Below are 20,463 nucleotides of genomic sequence, written 5' to 3'. Positions count from 1 at the left end.
TTCTTGATGTTAGTCTTGGCAATGATTTTTTGGATATGACACCAAAAGTACAAGCAACAAAAGCAAATATAAATAAATGGGACTACATCAAACTAAAAGGCTTCTACACAGCAAAAGAAATGAGCAACAAAAGGAAAAGGCAACCTATGGAATGGGAGAAAATATTTTCAAACCATATATCTGATAAGGAGTTAATATCCTAAATACATTAGGAACTCCTACAAATCAATAGCAAAGAACAAAATAATGCAACTAAAAAATGGACAAATGACATGAATAGCCATTTTTCCAAAGAAGATATAAAAAAGGCCAGTAGGTACATGAAAGGTGCCCAACATCACTAATCATCAGGGAATTACAAAAGAAAAACATGAGATATCCTTTCACATCTGTTAGGATGGCTGTTTTCAAAAAGACAAGAGGTAACAAATGCTGACAAGGATGTGGAGAAAAGGGAACCCTAGCACACTATTGGCAGGAATGTAATTGATACAGTCGCTATGAAAAACAGTATGGAGTTTCCTCAAAAAGCTAGAAATATAGGTACCATATGATTCACTTCTGAGTATATATCTGAAGGAAATGAAATTACTATCTCAAAGAGATATCTGCACCTCCGTGTTCACTGCAGCATTTACAGATGCCAAGACATGGAAACAACTTAAGTGTCCATTAACACATGAATGTTATAAAAAATGATATATGTATAATTCCTAGATAACATATTAAATATAATAAACATAATATATATTGAATAAAATTAATATGTGATCAATTTTATATGTAATATAAAATATATAAAACTCAGCCATAAAAAAGGAAATCCTGCCATTTGCAACAACATGAATGATAATTTGAGGGCATTATGCTAAGTAAAATAAGTTAGACAGAAAAACACAAATACTGTATGATCTCACTTATATCTGGAATCTAACAAAACTGAAATTCCTAGAAACAGAGCATAGACTGATGGTTTCCAGGGGTGAGAGGCATGGGAGAAATGGGTGAAAATGGTCAAAGGGTACAAGCTTTCAGTTATTTGATGAATAAGTTCTGGAGATCTAATGTACAGCATGGTGACTATAGTTAACAATAATATACTATATACTTGAAAGCTGCCAAGAGAGTAGATCTTAAATGTTTTACACACACTAAAAAAACAATGGTATTATGTGAGGTAATAGGTGTGTTAACCAATCTTATTGTGGTAATCATTTTGCAAAAAATATGTATATAAAGTCATCATGTGGTGCGTCCTAAACTTGCACAATATGTCAATTATATCTCAGGAAAGCTGGGGGGAAAATGAACTATACATAAGTAACAATATGATAATCTTTTATTTAATATTTACATCCATGATATTTTACTGTATCATTCTGCAACTTGCTTTTTTACTCAACTTTGTTTTGGGGATGCTAGTCATACACAGACACCTAACTGCATTCTTCCATTGTAGGACTCTACCACAATTTAAGCTATCTTCTCAAAAGTGATGTTTTAAGTTGCTTCTAATTTTTTGATTACACATAGTAACACTGCAACAAACATCCTTGTACTGGTCTCATTATGCCCATATGCAAATTTCTCTATGATTCTTAGAAAGGATCTAAAGTCTAGCAGCTAGATCATAAAATATCATCATTTAAAATTTTTCTGAATATTGCCAAATTTGCCTCCCAGAAGTATAATTTTGCTCAAGCCTTCTGAGAGTCCCCTGGTGCTCTCCCACAGCCCATGCTTCCTTCCTTCCTCCCACATTGTTTCTGCCGAATCTCAGTTGCTTTTTGTAGTCCTAACAAATACTTAGTAGTAGTTCACAGATTTCTTTTAAGTATCACTGAAAGTGCAATTTGTGGGAGTTGTGTTGTGCTTGTTGCTTTTGTATGATTTCTGGGAAGAAAAGGAAAGATGCTGATTTACATAGGCACAGCTATACTGGGATTACAGATTTGGTTTAGAATTGCTTGAAGGTATAAAATGTTGAGGGGAGAAATCCTATCTATTTAAGCATGACTCTCCCCATTTATAAACATGGTATGCCTCTCTTTTTATCAAATCTTTGTTCATGTGCTTAAGGAATAATTTACATTTTTCTCCATAATACTGTGCACATGTTTTTGTTAAATGATATTCCTAGGCACTTTGTTATTTGTCAATATTAAGAGTATGATATTTTCAATATTTCTACTTAGATATTGTTCATATATAGAAAAGTTACTGATCTTTGCATGTTGATTCTATATTCAGCTACCTTATTGAAATCAGGTTCTTAGTTCTGGTAATTTGTTACTTCATTTGATTTTCTAAATGAGTACATTGCGCAGAAAGATAGTTTTGCTTCTTATTTCTAATCTTCATGCCTCAATTTTTTCCTCTTACTGCAGTGACTCAGTATTTCTCAACTAAAGTGATATTACTGCCATATTGAGCAAAAAATTATTTCTTGTATGGGACTGCCAGATACAGCACAGGATGTTTAGTGTCCATGCCAGCCTACCTCCCAAAACCCATCTCGTGTGCTAAATACCAGGGGCACATCCTAATCATCATTACATTTAAAAATGCAGAGCAAGAACTTTCAGGGAGATAGCAGAGTAGGAAGATCCTAGGCTCGCCTCATCCCACAGATACAACTAAAGACACCCCATCAGTGTAAATAACCAGAAAAACACTAAAGACTGGCAAAACAGACTCTCCACACATATGTTGAGAAGAGGCCACATCAAGGAGGCTAGGAAGGCAAAGACTTAGTGGAACCAAATAGACCCACATAACTGTCCACAAAAAGGAAGAATGAGGTGGGTACAGAGATAAATAAGCACCCCAGGCACAGGGGCCATGCACTGGGAAGACAAATCCCCAGAACATTTAGCTTTGAAAGCCAGAGAAGCCCAGCTTTGTGAGTTCTTAAAACCAATGGGGTTTAGCACCTGGAAGTTAAAAAGTCAATGGGCTCAGCTCTGGGAGAGCCCAGGGTGAGAAGAAACGGGAGTCCCTACTCTTAAAAAGACAGCATAACAAACAGTTCCACTGAGATACAGCACAGAAACAGCAATTTGAAAAACACCTGGGGTATCCAGGAGGTGGATTTGTTTACTAATCTCAGAGTTTATACTGGAGGAGTAGGGATCTTTGGGAGACTTCTCTAGGAACAAAGAGGCTTACAGGAGCCATTTCCCATCCCCAGTGTGGATGTATGGACATCTGCCAGTACCAGCACACCAGGAATAATCTCCACCAACCTTGCTAACAGCACACCCTGCCCAACAGTCTTCTGCAGATCCACCCCCTCCAACCCAGCTGGCATCAGCAGAGTTGTCCCTGGCAGCTGCAATTCCCCTCCCTGGAGACTGACACAGACCTTGCTGACAACACTCACTCTGATCCTGTGTCTCCTGTGGAACAACCCTCTGCAGGAGTCCATCCAAGGCTGGCATTGCACAAGCAACCCAAACACGGTCTACCACCACTCCAAGTGACTCTTGCCCCAGGGACAGGGGATGATAACAACACACACCAGTCCAAATGCAGCCCTAGCAGTGGGCTAGGGACAGATTTCTGGACTGACTGCAGGCCCTGCCCACCAACAAAAGCATCTGAGGGGACAACACAGGGAGAGCACCTTGTAGTCTGGTGGTATTGCAGCTCTAGCAAACCCCTGGTCAGACTCAACTCAAGCTCAAGGAGACCCCTGACTAGCCAAATTACATCACAGGGACCAAGCCCTGCCCAAAACAGGCAAAGAGAGCCATTGCAATGGCTGGACTGAGGGCAAATATAACTCAGCCACAGCAGGGCACATGCAACACACCCCTGAAGTGCCAGGTTCTGGTAAACAGGAGACATTATACTGCAGGGCACTATAGGACCTTTTCTCCATACATCCAAGACTTTCAAGAGCAGATGTTGCTGACTTTCATAATACACAGAAAACAGACACAGAGAGTTAGACAAAATGAGGAGACAGACAAATATGTCCCAGATCAAAGGACAGGACAAAGTCACAAGAAAGCTAAATGAAATGGAGATAAGCAATATGCCTGATAGAGAATTTAAAGTAATGGTCATAAACATACTCACTGAACTGGGACAAAAGTGAAGGATTCGGTGAGACCTTCAACAAAGAGACAGAAAATGTAAAAAAAAGAACCAATCAGAGATGAAGAATTCAATAACTGAAGTTAAAAATACACTAGAAGGGGAAAATAGTAGACTAGAGGAAACAGAAGAACAGATCAGTGACCTGGAGGACAGAGTAGTGGAAAGCAATCGAGCTCAACAGGAGAGAAAAAAATAATAATAATAAATGAAAATAGATTAAGGGAACTCAGCCACACCATCAAGTGTAATAACACTCATATTATAAGGATCCAAGAAGGATAAGATGGAGAAGAGGTGGGGAGAAAATTTTATTTGAGAAAATAACAGATGAAAACTTCCTGAATTTGGAGAAGGAAACAGAAATCCATTCAGGAGACACAGAGAGCCCCCAACAAAATCAACCCAAGGAGGGCCACACCATGGCACATAGTAATTAAAATGGAAAAAAGTACTGATAAAGAATTTTAAAAGAAGAGAAAAAAAATTAGATACATACAAGAAAAACCACATAAGACAACTAGCTGACTTTTCAGCAGAAACATTGCAGTCCAGGAGGGAGTGGAATGATATATTCAAAGTGCTAAAAGAAAAAAACTTGCAACCAAGAATACTTTATTCAACAAAGCTATCATTCAGAATTGAAAGAGAGAGTTTGCCAGACAAACCAAAGTTAAAGAAATTCATGGCCACTAAACCAGATTTACACGAAATGTTAAAGGGGACTCTGTGAGTGTAAAGGAAAGACTGTAAGTAGGAGTAAGAAAAGTAGGAAGCACAAAAGCAGTAAAATTAAGTATATCTATAAAAATGAGTCAAATGATTCAAAACAAAAGGATATAAAATATGATACCATCTACCTAAAACATGGCAGGGGAAAGGAATAAAAATTTAGTGCTTTTAGAATGGGTTCAAACTTAAGTGACCATCAACTTAATATAGACTGCTATATGCATAAGGTGTTACATATAGACCTAAAGGTAACCGCAAATCAAAACCTGGTAACAGATATGCAAAAAATAAAGAGAAGGGAATCCAAGTATATCAACAAATAAAGCTAGCAAACCTTGAAAAAGGAGAACAAGAAAGGAACACAAAACTACAAAAACAACCATACAACTAACAAGATGGCAATAAGTACATACCTATCCAAAATTACCTTGAATGTAATGGGACTAAACACTCCAATCAAAAGACATAAAGTGACAGAATGGATACAAAAGCAAGGCCCATCTATATGCTGCCTATGAAAGACTCATTTCAGATTCAAAGACACATGCAGATTTGAAAGTGAAGAGATGCAAAAGCATTTATCATGCAAATGGAAGTGAAAAGAAAGCCGAGGTAGCAACACTTATATCAGACAAAATATACTTTAAAACAAAGACTGTAACAAGAGACAAAGAAGGAAAGTACATAATCATACATCCAACAAGATATAAGAATTGTATAAGGGAACCATCCAACAAGATATAGGGATTGTAAATATTTATGCACCCAACATAAAGACACCCAAATATATACAGCAGCTTAACAACAAACATAAAGGAAGTAATCAATAATAATACAATAATAGTAGGGTACTTTAACACCCCACTTACATCAATGGATAGATCATCCAAAGAGTAAATGAATAGGACACAGTGCTATGAATGACACATTAGACCACATGGATCTAACAGGCGTATTCCATCCTAAAACAGTGGAATACACATTCTTTTCAAGTGCACATGGAACATTCTATAGAATAGATCACACATTAGGTCACAAACAATTCTCAACAGGTTTGAAAAGACTGAAGTCATACCATACATCTTTTCCAACCACAACACTATGAAACCAGAAATCAACCACAAGACACACATACATGGAGGCTAAATAACAGGCTACTAAACAATAAATGGGTCAGCTAAGAAATCAAAGAGGAAATCAGAAAACACATGGAGACAAATGAAAGTGAAAACACTGTGGTCCAAAATCTTCAGGAGGCAGCAAAAGCTATTCTAAAAGGGAAGTTTATAGCAATTCAGGCCTACCTCAAGAAGAAAAATCTCAAATAAACCTAACCTTAAACCTAAAGGAGCTAGAAAAATAACAACAAACAAAACCCCAAACCAGTAGAAGGAAGGAAATCATGAAGATTAAGAGAAGAAATAAATAAAATAGAAACTTAAAAAACAAACAAACAATAGAACAGACCAATGAAACCAGGTCCTAGTTCTTTGAAAACAATCAACAAAATTAATAAACCTTTAGCCATACTCATAGGGAGAGACAGGGTGGGGGGACTCAAAAATACAAAATCAGAAATAAAAGTAGAGAAAAAAAAAACAACCAGCACCACAGAAATACCAAGGGTTATAAGAATATCATGAAAAATTATATGCCAAATTGGAGAACCTAGAAGAAATGGAAACATATAACCTCCCCAAACTGGATCGGAAAGAATTAAAAACTTGAACATACAGATCACCAGTATAGGAGATTGAATCAGCAACCAAAAAACTTTGACAAACAAAAGTCTAGCACCAGACAGCTTCACAAGTACATTCTACCACACATTTAAAAAAGACTTAATATCTATTCTTCTCAAACTATTCCAAAAAAATAGAAGAGGAAAGAAAGCTTCCAAATTCATTCTATAAGGTTAATGGTACCCTGATACCAAAACCAGATAAAGGCACTACAAAAGGAGAGAGACTCTGAGAGACTGAAAGGGGTGGGGGGGGGGGCGGGCGGAGAACGAACTACAGGCCAATATCTCTAATGAACATAGATACAAAATCCTCAATCAAATATTAGCAAACCAAATCGAACAAATCATTCACCACAATCAAGTGGAATTTCTTCCTGTGATGGAGGGTGGTTCAGTATTTGAAAATCAATCAATATCAAATCAACATCACATTAACAGAAAGTATAAAAACTATATGATCATTTATCATTTCAACAGATATAATAAAAGCATTTGACAAAGTACAACATCCATTCATTATAAAAACCCTCAACAAAGTAGGTTTAGAGGGAACATACCTCAACATAATAAAGGCCATATATGGAAAACCCATTGCTGAAATCATACTCAATGGTGAAAAACTAAGAGCTTTTCCCCCAAGATCAGGAATAAGACAAAGATGTCCACTCTCACCACTTTTACTCACCATAATACTGAAAGACCTAGCCACAGCAAAAAGAAATAAGAGGCACCCAAATTGGTAGGAAAGAAGTAAAACTTTCACTAGTTGCAGTTGACAAGATATTATATAGAGAAAACCCTAAAGACTCCACCAAAAAACTAGAACACATAAATTAATTCAGTAAGGTCGCAAAATATAAAATCAATATATAAAAATCTGTTGCATTTCTATATACTAAATTATTAGTATAGCAGAAAGAGAAATTCAGAAAACAGTTCCATTTACAATTTCAGTAAAAAGAATAAAATATCTAGAAATAACCAACAATGTAAAAGACCTCTACTCTGAATATTATGAAACACTGATGAGGGGCACCTAGGTGGCTCAGTGAGTTGAGTGTCTGACTTTGGCTCAGGTCATGATCTCACGGTTCATGAGTTTGAGCCCCACATGGTGCTCTCTGCTGTCAGCACAGAGACCACTTTGAATCCTCTGACCCTATCTCTCTGCCCCTCCCCTACTCGTGCTCGCTCTCTCTCTCTCTCTCAAAAATAAACATTTAAAACACTGACGAGAGAAATTGAAGATGACACAAATGGAAAGACAGTCCATGCTGATGGATTGTGAGAACAAATAATTGTTAAAATGTCCATACTACACAAAGCAATCTACAGATTTAATGCAATTTCTATCAAAATACCAATGGCATTTTTCACAGAACTAGAACAAATAATCCTAAAATTTATATGGAACCATAAAAGACTCCAAAGAGCCAAAGCAATTTAAAGAAAAAGAACAAAACTGGAGGTGTCACAATCCCAGAATTCAAGATATACTACAAAGCTGTAGTTATCAAAACAGTATGGTACTGGCACAAAAACAGACCCATAGATCAACAGAACAGAATAGAAAGCCCAGAAATAAACTCACAGTTATATGGTCAACTAATTTTCCATAAAGGAGGCAAGAGTATACACTGGGAAAAAGACAGTCTCCTCAACAAATGGTATTGGGAAAATTGAACAGCTACATTCAAAAGAATGAAACTGGACCACTTTCTTACACCATACACAAAAATACACTCAAAATGGATTAAGGACCTACATGTAAAACCATAAAAACCCTAGAAGAGAACACAAGCAGTAATTTCTCTGACAGTGGTTACAGCAATATTTTTCTAGATATGTCTCTTGAGGCAAGAAAAACAAAAGCAAAAATAAAACTACTGGGACTACATCAAAATAAGAAGCTTCTGGAGTGCCTGGGTGGCTCAATTGCTTGAGCGTCTGACTTTGGCTCAGGTAATGATCTCATGGTTTGTGAGTTGGAACCCCATGCTGGACTCTGCACTGACACAGAGCCTGCTTGGGATTCTTGCTCTCTCCTCTCTCTTTCTGCTTCTCCACCACTCACACTTTCTCTCTTTCTCAGAACACATAATCTTTAAAAAAGAAAAATAAGAAGCTTCTGCACAGCAAAGCAACTAACAGAACTTAAAGACAACCTACTGAGTGAGAGAAGGTATTTACAAATGACCTATCCAATAAAGGGTTAGGGTGTCCAAAACATATAAAGAACTTATATAAGTCAACACCAAAAACACATATAATCCAATTAAAAATGGACACAGAAGACATGAACAGACATTTCTCCAAAGAAGACATACAGATGGCCAACAGACACATGAAAAGATGCTTAGCGTCACTGATCATCAGGGAAATGTAAATCAAAACCACAAGGAGATATCACCTCACACTTGTCAGAATGGCTAAAATAAACAAGAAGCAAGTGTTGGCAAAGATATGGAGAAAAAGGAACACTCATGCACTGTTGGTGGGAATGCAAACTTCTGCGAAAACTGTGGAAGACAGCGTGTGTTTCCTTAAATAATGAAAACTAGAATTACCATATGATACTGGGTATTTACCTGAAGAACAAAAAAGCACTAATTTCAAAAGGTATATGTGCCCCTTTGTTTACAGCAGCAATGTTTATAGTAGGCAAATTATGGAAGCAACCCAAGTGTCCATCCACAGATGAATGGATAAAGAAATGGTGTGTGAGTGTGTGTGTGTGTGTATAAACATACACATACACACATACAAGAAATGGTGTACACACACACACACACACACACACACACACACACACACACACAATGGAATGTTGCTCAGCCATAAAAAAGAATGAAATCTTATCATTTGCAATAACATGAATAGAGCTAGACAGCATAATGCTAAGTGAAATAAGTCAGAGAAAGACAAATGGCATATGATTTCACTCATATGTGGAATTTAAGAACCAAAACAAACCAATAAAGAAGAGACAAACAAAAAAGACTCTCAACTATAGAGAACAAACTAGTGGTTACTAGCTGGGAGGTTAGTGGGGAGGATAGGTGAAACAAGTGAAGAGGATTAAGGAGTACACTTAATCATGATGAATGCTGAGTAATGTATAGAGTTATTGAATCACTATATTATACATCTGGAACTAATAGAGCACTGTTAATTATACTGGAATTAAAAAAATTTTTAACTTTTTCCAAAAATTATAGTGCAACAGCAGGACAGTACAGATGAGTATGGCTGTTTTCTAATAAAAACTCTTTACAGTCACTGAAATTTTAATTTCTATAAATTTCACATGTTACAAAATACAAAAATTTTTCATCCATTTTAAAATGTAAAAATCATCCTTAGCATCCAAGCTATATTAAAAAAAAAGCAATAGGCCAATTTGATCTGTGGACCACAGTTTGCCAACATTGACCTAGAATTTTAATACTTGCTTCTTTTTTTAAAAATTATTTTTAGAAACTCGACATCTAAAATTTTTAATTATATATTTTTCTCTTTTTTTGTTCATCATGTTCTTAAACCCTGCTTCTTCTTTTTGAGATCATTTTTCTTCTAATTGAAGTATATCCTTTAATCTTCTTTTATTCAGACTGATAGCTAACATTTACAGATGCTTATTTATATGTGAAGCACTGGTCTAATAAGTACCTTACATAAATGAATTTGCTTCATCTATACAATATCCTATGGCATAGATCCTAGGAAATGTCCTATCCCATGAAAAGTCTTTATTTCACCTTCACTCCTGAATAATAGCTTGGCTGGTGAAAGAATTCTAGATTTGCAATTCTTTTCCCACAGCACTTTAAAAATAATACTATAAAATGTCAATCTGGTGTTTGTCCCTTTGTAGGTAATCTGACTTTTCTCTCCAATAGCTTTTTCAATGTCTTCTTTTTCCTTGATTTATAGGTATGAATTTTTAAAAATTTATCCCAGTTGGTCCTCAATAAAATTTTTCAACCGGTGGGCTTACATCTTTCTTCAAGTCTGGGAAATTCTCAGCCATTATCTTTTCTTGCATTGCTTCTCTACCACTCTCTCTTTCAATTTCTGGATCTTATAATCTAATCCCCCAAGACTCTTACCTTTTTTTTTCTTTTTGAAATCTTACTGTACTTTTGCATGTTGCATTCTGGAATACTTGTTAATTTAATCATTCATTTCACTAATTTGTTCTTCAGCTCTGCCTAGTTTACTACTGAGTTCATTTTATTTCAAACTTCATAGTTTTCCTTTCCAGTGATTCCAACTGATTCTTTTTTCATAGCTCACACTTTTGTTTTCATGTTCCTCCCCCTGTTTATCTCTTTGAGGATATAAAAAGTACTGCCTAAGTCCTTTTCAGATTGTTCCATTTGCTCTGTTTGCTCAAGAAATCATTCTTTCTGGTTTTTTTCTTTTTTTGATCACTACTGGTGTCTGTGTTCTTTAGATGCTTTGTGATTCTTGGGTTGAGATCATCTGTAGCTTTCTCTCATGAGTACCCTGGGCAGTAGCACTCTTTGACCTGGACAGAGAGACAGCTCCCCAGCCTCATTCTTCAGAGCCCTACCCAGCATCATAGTTCAACAGACTATGCCCACCTGGAGCTACTCTACTCTTAGAGACCCTGGAATTCCTTAAACAAATGGCCCAAGCCTGCTTCCAAAATCTACATGGACCTCTTCCCAGGATTCAGACTCCTGAGGGCAGACTATATGCTGTTGTTTGTTCACCCTTAAGCCCAAGGGGTGGCCAAGTGGCAGGGATGTGTACATTGAGATTGGAAAAACCAGGTAAGGTGATCACATGCACACATGACAGGCCCCTCGTGATGTAGAACAGCCAGAGAAAAAGGCAAGCCACAGGCAGCCTCTCCCCTTGCTGCCACCTTCCACCAAAGAATCCCAAGGAATCTAAGAATTTTAAACTTGTCCTTTCAACTTATTATAAAGATATATTTGTAAAAAATACAGAACATATTTTACTTAACAAATATTAACTTGATTTATAATTTTTAAACATCTATACATATAGTATGTAGGCCTCCATTTAAACTCCTACTCAGGGCCTCACAAATGAGGGGGCAGGCCAGACTCATAGTGGTTTTTATTGACACTTCAACCTCTGTGTTGGAAGGCACTGGGCTTCAGTACCACCTGTGGGCAAGAGAAAAGTCTTGCCTTCTCTAGTCCAGGCAGGTAACTTGGATCTAGCTCCCCACCATTCCCAATCCCGGCTCACCATCATAGATTCCCAGCTATTTCTTTCTTTTAGGAAGTAATCTCCACTTCTGACGTATGGAAATTTTTTACCTTTTTTAAAAAAAGTGTGGTTATGCGCTTATTAGTGTGTGTGTATTTTAGGTGCTCAGAACAGAAGGGAAAGGTTTCAGCATATTTTTAATCTGCCATCTACGCCTGAAAGTAGAGCCCCTGCTATAAAGTATGGAAGTCAAGAATGCTTCATCTGATATCATAAGGTGAGTCAAGAAACAAGAATCAAAACTAGAGCTCAGACATGGAAGTCTTCATTGCCTATGACACAGACTTGATCACAGCAAACCATCACAGCTGGGAAACAAAAGTAATCTCATTTTAATAAAAATCATAATAGTGTACCAACTATCTCCACAACCTGGGAGGAGGTGGCCTCTCTGGTCCTCAGTTTCCCAGCTACAATCAAGTGAGTTCAATAAGCTAATGTCTAGTCATTTATAAAAGCCCCTTTTCTTATTAATTTTTCTAATTTCACATTATATAGGCCTAGGTCAGATTTTAATACCATCAAAGAGTGACTTTCTGAGCCTGAACTATATTAGCATTTCAGAGATAATATCAAAAGAAATCTTCGAGGTGCTTGGGTGGCTCAGTCAGTTAAGCGTCCAACTTCAGCTCAGTCATGACCTCACAGTTTGTAAGTTCAAGCCCCACATTGGCCTCTATGTGACAGCTCAGAGCCTGGAACCTGCTTCAGATTCTGTGTCTCCCTCTCTCTCTGCCCCTCCCCTGCTCTCTCTCTCTCTCTCTCTCTCCCTCTCAAAAATAAATAATAAACATTTTTTTTAAAAAATTTAAAAAAAGAAATCATCCAAACTGTCCAATAGGGTATGTAAGAGAGCTTTGGTAAATTGCAAGATATTTTGTCAAAGTAAGATAATATTGTTACATATGGTGGAATATACATTCAGTATTATACACTCAAAAAAGGTTTATGTGTAAAGGAGTAAGGACTGTTCAATGAAAAGGAACTGATTCACTAGGAAAAACTGAGAACAGGGAGGTGAGTAGTCAGCAAAGCAACCACAAAATTAAGCCAAAATAAAACTTCAGTCTTCAGGGATAAAGTATAATAAGCCTCCTTGCAATGAAAACGGCATACCTCTCTTTGAACAAAAGTATCAGAAAACGTATGAGTCTATGAAGTAGCTCTGTTGAGCAAGACATTTTAAATAGCAACACTTTATACCATAGTTGCTTCTAAGTACATCATTTCCAGCAACTCAATAGCATGCATGGTTATCAAGACAGGCATCTACAAATATCCAAGACAATTACCAACTCACCCCAAGTAAGAGTAGCCAGGGTCAAGAGCTCAGGGATTGACTCCTGACATACTACATATTCTGGAGAATATGGATCTGTCTGAACTTCAGCATCCCGATAATCAGTCTGAGTGCCCACAGTACACTTTGAAGGGATCGGTGGGTACTTAGCAGAAGTAGGAGGAAAAGTATATGGCTCTGTCCTAAAAGGGAAAATTATTTTAAAAATTAAAACCTGATCCAATCACTTACAATACTACATAGTCAGGCAGAAATGAATCCTTAGCTTCACTAAGCCTACGCCCCCTTTAAACATGCACAAATTCATGCACCCAGTGTAACCAGGACTGTGGCCAATTATCTTGAGTGAACTGCCTTGCTATTCTCACCTCTGCCAAGAAACTGAAGGGATATAAATGCCCAGGTCTATTCATAAAAGTGCCTGTTCATCTGTATATCATTGGGCAGGGTTGAACATAGAGTTATAAAAGGTGGATTCTAGCTTGTCATACAGTTACTTCTGAACATGTTTAGAATTGCTACTTCCTAGTTTCTTTCTGCTCTGCTTGTAGTTACACATCCAATTTTAGCTGTTTCCCTCTAGAAATACAGGAACAGAGAGAAAAGAAGAGATTCTTTCTGAATTTTTAAAAAATAAGGCTCTTTCTAGATGGACAATTCAATAATTAATGCTGGGATCACTTGGTTAATTATGGAATAGTTATCTCATCCCTTAGACAAAAATTAATTCCAGATATTTTAAAGCATTTAATGTAAAAACGAGACTATAAAAGTAATAGGAAACATGAGTAAATATACCATCTTTGAGTGAAAGTGTTTCTCAGCATGGCTCAAAAGCCAGAGACTATAAAAGGAAGTGATCAATAGAATTAAGGTTAAGTTGAAACTTCTACACCTCAAAATGTCATAAACAAATTTAAAATATGAATGGCACACTTAGGAATATGTTTTACAACATATATGATAAAAGTTAAATAGCCTTTCTACACAAAAAGTCCTTATAAATCAATGACAGTCAAATACCAAAAGAAAAAATGGGTAAAGGACAATTCACAAAACAAAAAGTAAAACTTCTAACACATGAAAAATTAATGAATATAACTAGTAATCAAAGAAAAATAAAGTAAAACAGCAAGATGATATTTTATTACATCACATAAGCAAAGACTGAGAAGACTGAAAATACCTAGCATTGACAAAGTTGTGAAGAAACAGGCATTCTCATAAACTGTTGACTGAAATACAAATAGACACAACCTAACTAGAAGGTAACTTATTGATCTAACCTTTATCTGACAGGTTATCTTATCCAACCTTTAAAAATACCCTTTTGGGGGCATGTGAGTGGCTCAGTCAGTTAAGCATCTGACTCAGTTTTGGTTCAGGTTGTGATTTTGCGGTTCAGGAGTTTGAGCCCCACATGAGCTCAAGCTTGGGATTCTCTCTCTCCATCTCTCTCTGCCCCTCACCAGCTTGTACTCTCCCTCTCTCTCTCAAAATAAATAAACTTAAAAAGAAAAAAAAAAACAACCCTTTGTCCCAGCAACTGCACTCCTAGGAATTTATTCTAGAAAATAACTGGACAAGTGTACAGAGATAAATACAAATATGTTCATAAAGTCTCACGTGTAAGAGTAAAAAATTACAAACTCTTTTTTTAATAGCCAATTAAAAAATGGTTACAACTGAGGTTATTAGGCATCAACCTTGGATCCATTATTTTCATCTTATTTTTTTATTCTGGCTTTTTAATTTATTTTTTGGTTTAGTTATTTATTTTGAGAGACAGAGAGTGAGCACATGAGCAAGCAGAGGAGGGGCAGAGAGAGAGAATCCCAAGCAGGCTCTGTGGTGTCAGCATGGAGCTTGATGCAGGGCTCAGTCTCAGGAACCATGAGATCATGACCTGATCTGGCTCTTTTTAAGTACAGAAAAAAATTTTTAGTTGATTCATTTAAACATATGCCTACTCTCATACATAATTTTTGTAACAAAACATATGATAGTACATATGCTTTAATGTTTTAGTGCAGTGCTTTTTTCCTTTACTTTTGAGTTAGCTTCCCTCAATATCTTTTCCTCCCTAACACCCACAGTAGTACCCTCTCTGTATATCCTAGATCTAGAATATATTCTTGAATTATCCTTGAATCTTGCTGTATTTTTACCCACTCTTATTCTTCTACACTCACACAAATACACACATGTAGAGTGTTATTTTATTGTTTTGCTAACATGGAATCTTATTATGAATACCTTTTTGCATGTTGCTTTTTTAACTAAACCATACTTCATGGAAATCTTTCTAATGTATTCATGTGGGTCTTTTTCAAGAAAAATCAAACTTAAATGATCACCATGAATAGAAAAACTACTTCAAAAAATATGGCATGCTTATAATGAAATTTATGCAGCTATTAAAAGTAACAATGAAATCTGTATTTATGAACATACAAAAATGTCCATGATTCAATGTAAAATAGAAAAAAAGGGCACTATGAAGCAGTATGTACAACAGGAGTACATTATTTTTATTTAAAACCCGTGTTTTGTGCATAGAAAATGCCTAGATGGATATACAATAAAGTAACAATTATTTCTGGATAGTAGGATTACAGATTTTTTTCATATTTATAGTTTTCTAAATTCTCTTTTTTTTTTTTAACCTGGACATGTATTACTATTAAAATGAGGAAAAAAACAACATAGCTATTTCCATTTAAAAGAATATGTTTTCTAGTTGGTAAAAGAATTAGTTAAATTACATAAACAAAAAACTATAACAGCAAAAAAGAGGAATTTCCATTTTAAAAAACAGTCAAAGGTAATGAGAGGTGTTTATATATAAGCAAAACATATACAGCTTAGCTCTTAAAAAAATGCATTTCAAATGAGCTAGAAAGAAGTACCTATTTGGAGGTTCAACCTGTAATGAAATAGTACTTTTTTTTAAAATAGTACTTTAATTTGTTATTAATGCTGAATTCTAATGGTATGGAAATAATTTTTTTAGCAGCTGCTATGAATTTCTAAAATATGTAGATAATTTAAGTGTTTATAATTTCTTACGTTTTCAGCAGAAATTATTCTACTATAAAAATTCTTGTTGAGGAAATAACTTCAAATCAGGTTTATATCATCCCAGATCTTATGCATATTATTATATAATACCATTAGTTTGAATCAAAAGAATAAATTGTTTTCTGAATTAAAAATTACATATTTGAGCCATCTGATCAAGTATGCTAGGATAAGACCTAATGAGGGACACCTGGGTGGCTCAGTCAGTTAAGCGTCCAACTCCTGATCTTGGCTGAGGTCATGATCTCAGGGTTTGTGACAGCACAGAGCCAGTTTGGGGTTCTCTCTCTCCCTCTCTCTGCCCCTCCCCCACTAGCACGCACGCTCTCTCTCTCTCAAAATAAATGAATACACAACAACAACAACAAATAAAATTCATGAATCCTTCCGACTAAGCTTTATGGTGACTTAAGACCTTTGTAGGTGGGTCAAAGGAGAGGATGCAAAGGGGGAATGCTACTTTGACAGAAGTCCTATAATAACTTAATACAGTTTCTTTCCTAACTACCACATAGGCACCAGGAGCACGGACTATCTGCCATACCTGTAGTCTTCTAGATTTTCCCTTCCAGCCCAATGAAACTAAACACAAAGAGGGGTTTCACAAAGTAGCAAATCCTGTTCTGTAATTCTGTAAACTTAGACTTAATTTTTTCAGGGGCACCTGGATGGTTCAGTAGGTTGGGCTTCTGACTTTTGCTCAGGTCATGATCTCACAGTTCATGAGTTCGAGCCCTGCATCAGGATCTGTGCTGGCAACTCAGAGCCTAGAGCCTGCCTTGGATTCTTCTCCCTCTCTCTCTGACCCTCCCCCACTCGTGCTCTGCCTCCTCTCACTCGCTCTCAAAAATGAATAAACATAAAAAAAAAAAAACTAAGGAACCTAAATTTACACATCATAATCATCCTACAGTGTACATTAGAGTTCACTCTTTGGTGTTATACATTCTATGGGTTGGACAAATCCTTATGTATATATGTATACATATATAACATGTATCCACCATTATAGGATCATACAGAGCATTTTCCCCACCCTAAAAATCTTCTGTGCTCCTTCTATTCATCCATGCCCCTCAACCCCCTGACAATAAATGATCCTTTTATAATCTCCATAGTTTTGCCTTTTCCAGAATGTCACACAGTTGAAATCATACAGTATATAGCCTTTCCTGATTGGCTTCTTTCACCAGTGATATGTATTTAAGATTTCTTTTTCATTTCTTTTCATGTCTTGAAAGCTCATTTCTTTTTAGTGATGAATAATATATTACATTGTCTCCAAGTACCCTAGTTTTGTTTTTTTTCCCCCTCATCTCTGTATTTTGTAAATTTTACTACAATATGTCTTGGTGCTGGCCTGCTTTTCTTGATTTTGATGGCAGTTCTCTGTGGCCCCTAGATTTGGAGGTCTGTTTCCTTCCCTAGATGAGGGATGTTTTCAGCTATAATTTCCTCAAACAGACTTTCTCCTCCTTTTTCCCTCTCTTCTTCTTCTGGGACTCTTTATGATATGAACGTTATTATGCTTTATGGAGTTGCTAAGTTCCCTAAGCCTACTTTCATGATCCAATACTTTTCTTTCCCTCTTCTTTTCAGCTTATTTTCCATAATATTGTCGTCTATATCACTGATTCATTCCTCTGCTTCATCCATCCTTGTTGTCAATACATCAAGTCAGTTTTGCATCTTGGTTATAGCAGTTTTTATCTTGACCTGACTAGTTTTTAGGTCTTTCAACCTCTGTGGTAATAGACTCTCTGATGTCTTTATGCTTTTCTAAAGCCCAGCTAGTATCCTTATGATTGTTGTTTTAAAGTCTAGATCAGGTATATTACTTATATCTGTTTTGATTAGATCCCTGGCCATGACCTTTTCTCGTTCTTTCTTTTGGGATGAATTCTTCCATTTTGGCATTTTGTCTAAGTCTCTGTTAGGAAAGCCTGTTATATTTTCTGCTCCTGAGAGTAATGGCTTTATGAAGCAGAGGTCATATACTGTCCAGGACCTGGCACTTCAGAAAGTGTCTCTGGTGTATGCTGTGTGCTCTCTGCTTCTGTCTTTTGGCTGCTCTTTCTCTCAGGTCAGTCCTCTATAGAGTTTCTCCTTGCCTATAGTGGGAAGTATTTGGACTTTGGCCAGAGTGTGGCAAGTTTTAACTAGGTGTGCTCTGGTCTGTTTGTTAAGAGAGACCTGATGTTATTTCCACTAGTAGTGAAGCTTTGCAGCACTCTATGATCAGTAGATTTGGTGCATGTGAGGGGTTTGTGCTGGTCTTTGGGGGGGAGGGTCCTCCTGCTCTGATTCTCAAAAACATTTCCCCTAGTAAAGAAGCACCTGCAGAATGCAGCAGGGCGGGGCTTAGTATAAATGTTTTAGGCCACCACTATTGGTGCTGTGTTGCTTACTGAAGTTAGTTTATGCTGAGGAGCAGGGAAGGGAAATGGTGCCAGCCCTCTCCCTCATCCTGGAGTGGGAGTTCACACCCACTGGTCTCTGGGAAGCCATCACAGAAGAGCGAACAATCTCCCCTCACGTGTCTCAGGTGTCCCTCAGATCCTTGCCTTCACCCTGTCTGTCCAAGTCATCTGCCCACCCAGCAGTGCAGTGTACCTGGGTTTTATCCCAGGCAGGCCAATTGAGTTTTAAAACTCCAAACTTTAGGGACATGGCATGGTACAGACCCATGCTGGTCCTCTAGGGGTGGGTCTTGTCACACTGGGGCTGGTGCAGGTTTGTCCCTGAAGAGCAGCTGCACCAACACATAGGAACTTGGAGTTTGGAATAAAGTGCAGCAAAAAGCCAGTGTCCAGGTCAGCTGCCTGCAGCCGGTGTCCCTGTGCCTATGCTTATGGGCAGGGGAGCATAATGGCACCTGCTGGTTCTTTTGTCACCAGAGAGGCAATGCCACTTCTCCCAGATGCACTCCAAGAAGGGGGAACCACCTCTTCCAGTGTGTCTGAGGGAATCCTCAGTTCGCACAGTCTGCTTCCAGGCTCTCCTCCCTCCTTCTCCCCAGGAGCACTGCCTCACCTGCCAGATTCCATATCAGCCATGGCAGGAAACTCTAAAACTTCAGTCTTTGAACTCTACTGGTTATAAAAACTATGATAATCAGCCTTTTTCATTTCCACAGTCAATGGCTTTGCGGAAATGTTTTCCTTGTGGAATCCCTTATGCAACACTCACTCTCTTTCTCTCACCTCTCTCCATGATCAAGGCTCCCTCCCCTCCACAATCCTTTTCTCCCCCAAATCACATCTCTGCACCTGCTACCTTCCATGATGTGACTTCTTCTCTCCCTCTAGTTGTGCAGTTTGTTCTGCCAGTCCTCAGATTTCTCGGGTGTTCAGAATGATTTGATATTTATCTATGTTCAAGGAAGAGTCAAGCCTAGGGTCCTCCTACTACTCTGCCATCATAGCTCAAAAAACCAGAGGTTTTTAATTAATGAAGTCCAGATTATCCATCATTTCTTTTTTTTTTAATTTTTAATGTTTATTTTTGAAAGAGAGAGAATGTGCATGCAAGTGAAGTAGGGGCAGAAAGAGAGGGAGACAGAGGATCCAAAGCAGGCTCTGCACTGACAGTAGAGAGCCTGATGTGGGGCTTGAACTCATGAACTGTGAGATCATGGCCTGAGCCAAAGTAGGACACTTAACTGACTGACCCACCTGGGCAACCCTCCATCATTTCTTAAAAGGATTGTACCTTTGGTGTTATAGCTAAAAAGTCATTGCTGTACCCAAAGTCATCTAGGATTTTTCCTATGTTATCTTCTAAAAGTTTTACAGTTTTGCATTCTACATTGAGATCTGTGATCCATTTTGAATTAATTTTTGTGAAGGGTGTAAGTTCTGTGTCTGGATTCCTTTTTGTTATTTTGTTTTTTTGCATGTGGATGTCCAGTTGTCCCAGCACCATTTGTTGAAAAGACTACCCTTACTCCATTAGATTGCCTTTGTTCTTTTTGTCAAAGATTAGTTGATTATATTTATGTGGGCTATATCTGGCTCTCTGTTCTAGTTCACTGATCTTTTTGTCTATTCTTTCCCCAATACCACTCTGTCTTGATTACTATGGCTTAATAGTAGGTCTTGATGTCAGGTAGTGTCAGTCCTCCAACTTTGTTCTTCTCCTTCAATATTGTGTTGGCTATTCTGGGGCTCTTGCCTCTTCATATAAGTTCTAAAATCAGTTTGTTGAAATCCATAAAATAGCTTTCAGGGATTTTGAT

At 37.3% G+C, this 20,463-nt stretch overlaps 1 protein-coding gene across 5 annotated transcripts in view; it reads right to left on the bottom strand.

The window, feature by feature from the left end:
- CFAP91 (cilia and flagella associated protein 91) overlaps positions 1-20,463 on the bottom strand; it is an 85,156-nt gene that overhangs the window by 48,976 nt on the left and 15,717 nt on the right. For all 5 annotated transcript variants that reach the window (XR_006207560.1, XR_006207561.1, XM_015544810.2 and 2 more), the window contains exon 6: positions 13,146-13,327. Coding sequence is in view for 3 of the 5 variants with exons in the window: in XM_015544810.2 (XP_015400296.1) it covers positions 13,146-13,327 (182 nt within the window). In the remaining 2 variants the exon portion in view is untranslated. The remainder of the gene's footprint in view (positions 1-13,145; positions 13,328-20,463) is intronic.

This window comes from Panthera tigris, chromosome C2, assembly GCF_018350195.1.
Source record: "Panthera tigris isolate Pti1 chromosome C2, P.tigris_Pti1_mat1.1, whole genome shotgun sequence".
NCBI lineage: Eukaryota > Metazoa > Chordata > Mammalia > Carnivora > Felidae > Panthera > Panthera tigris.
This window is presented reverse-complemented; position numbering and strand designations above follow the sequence as displayed.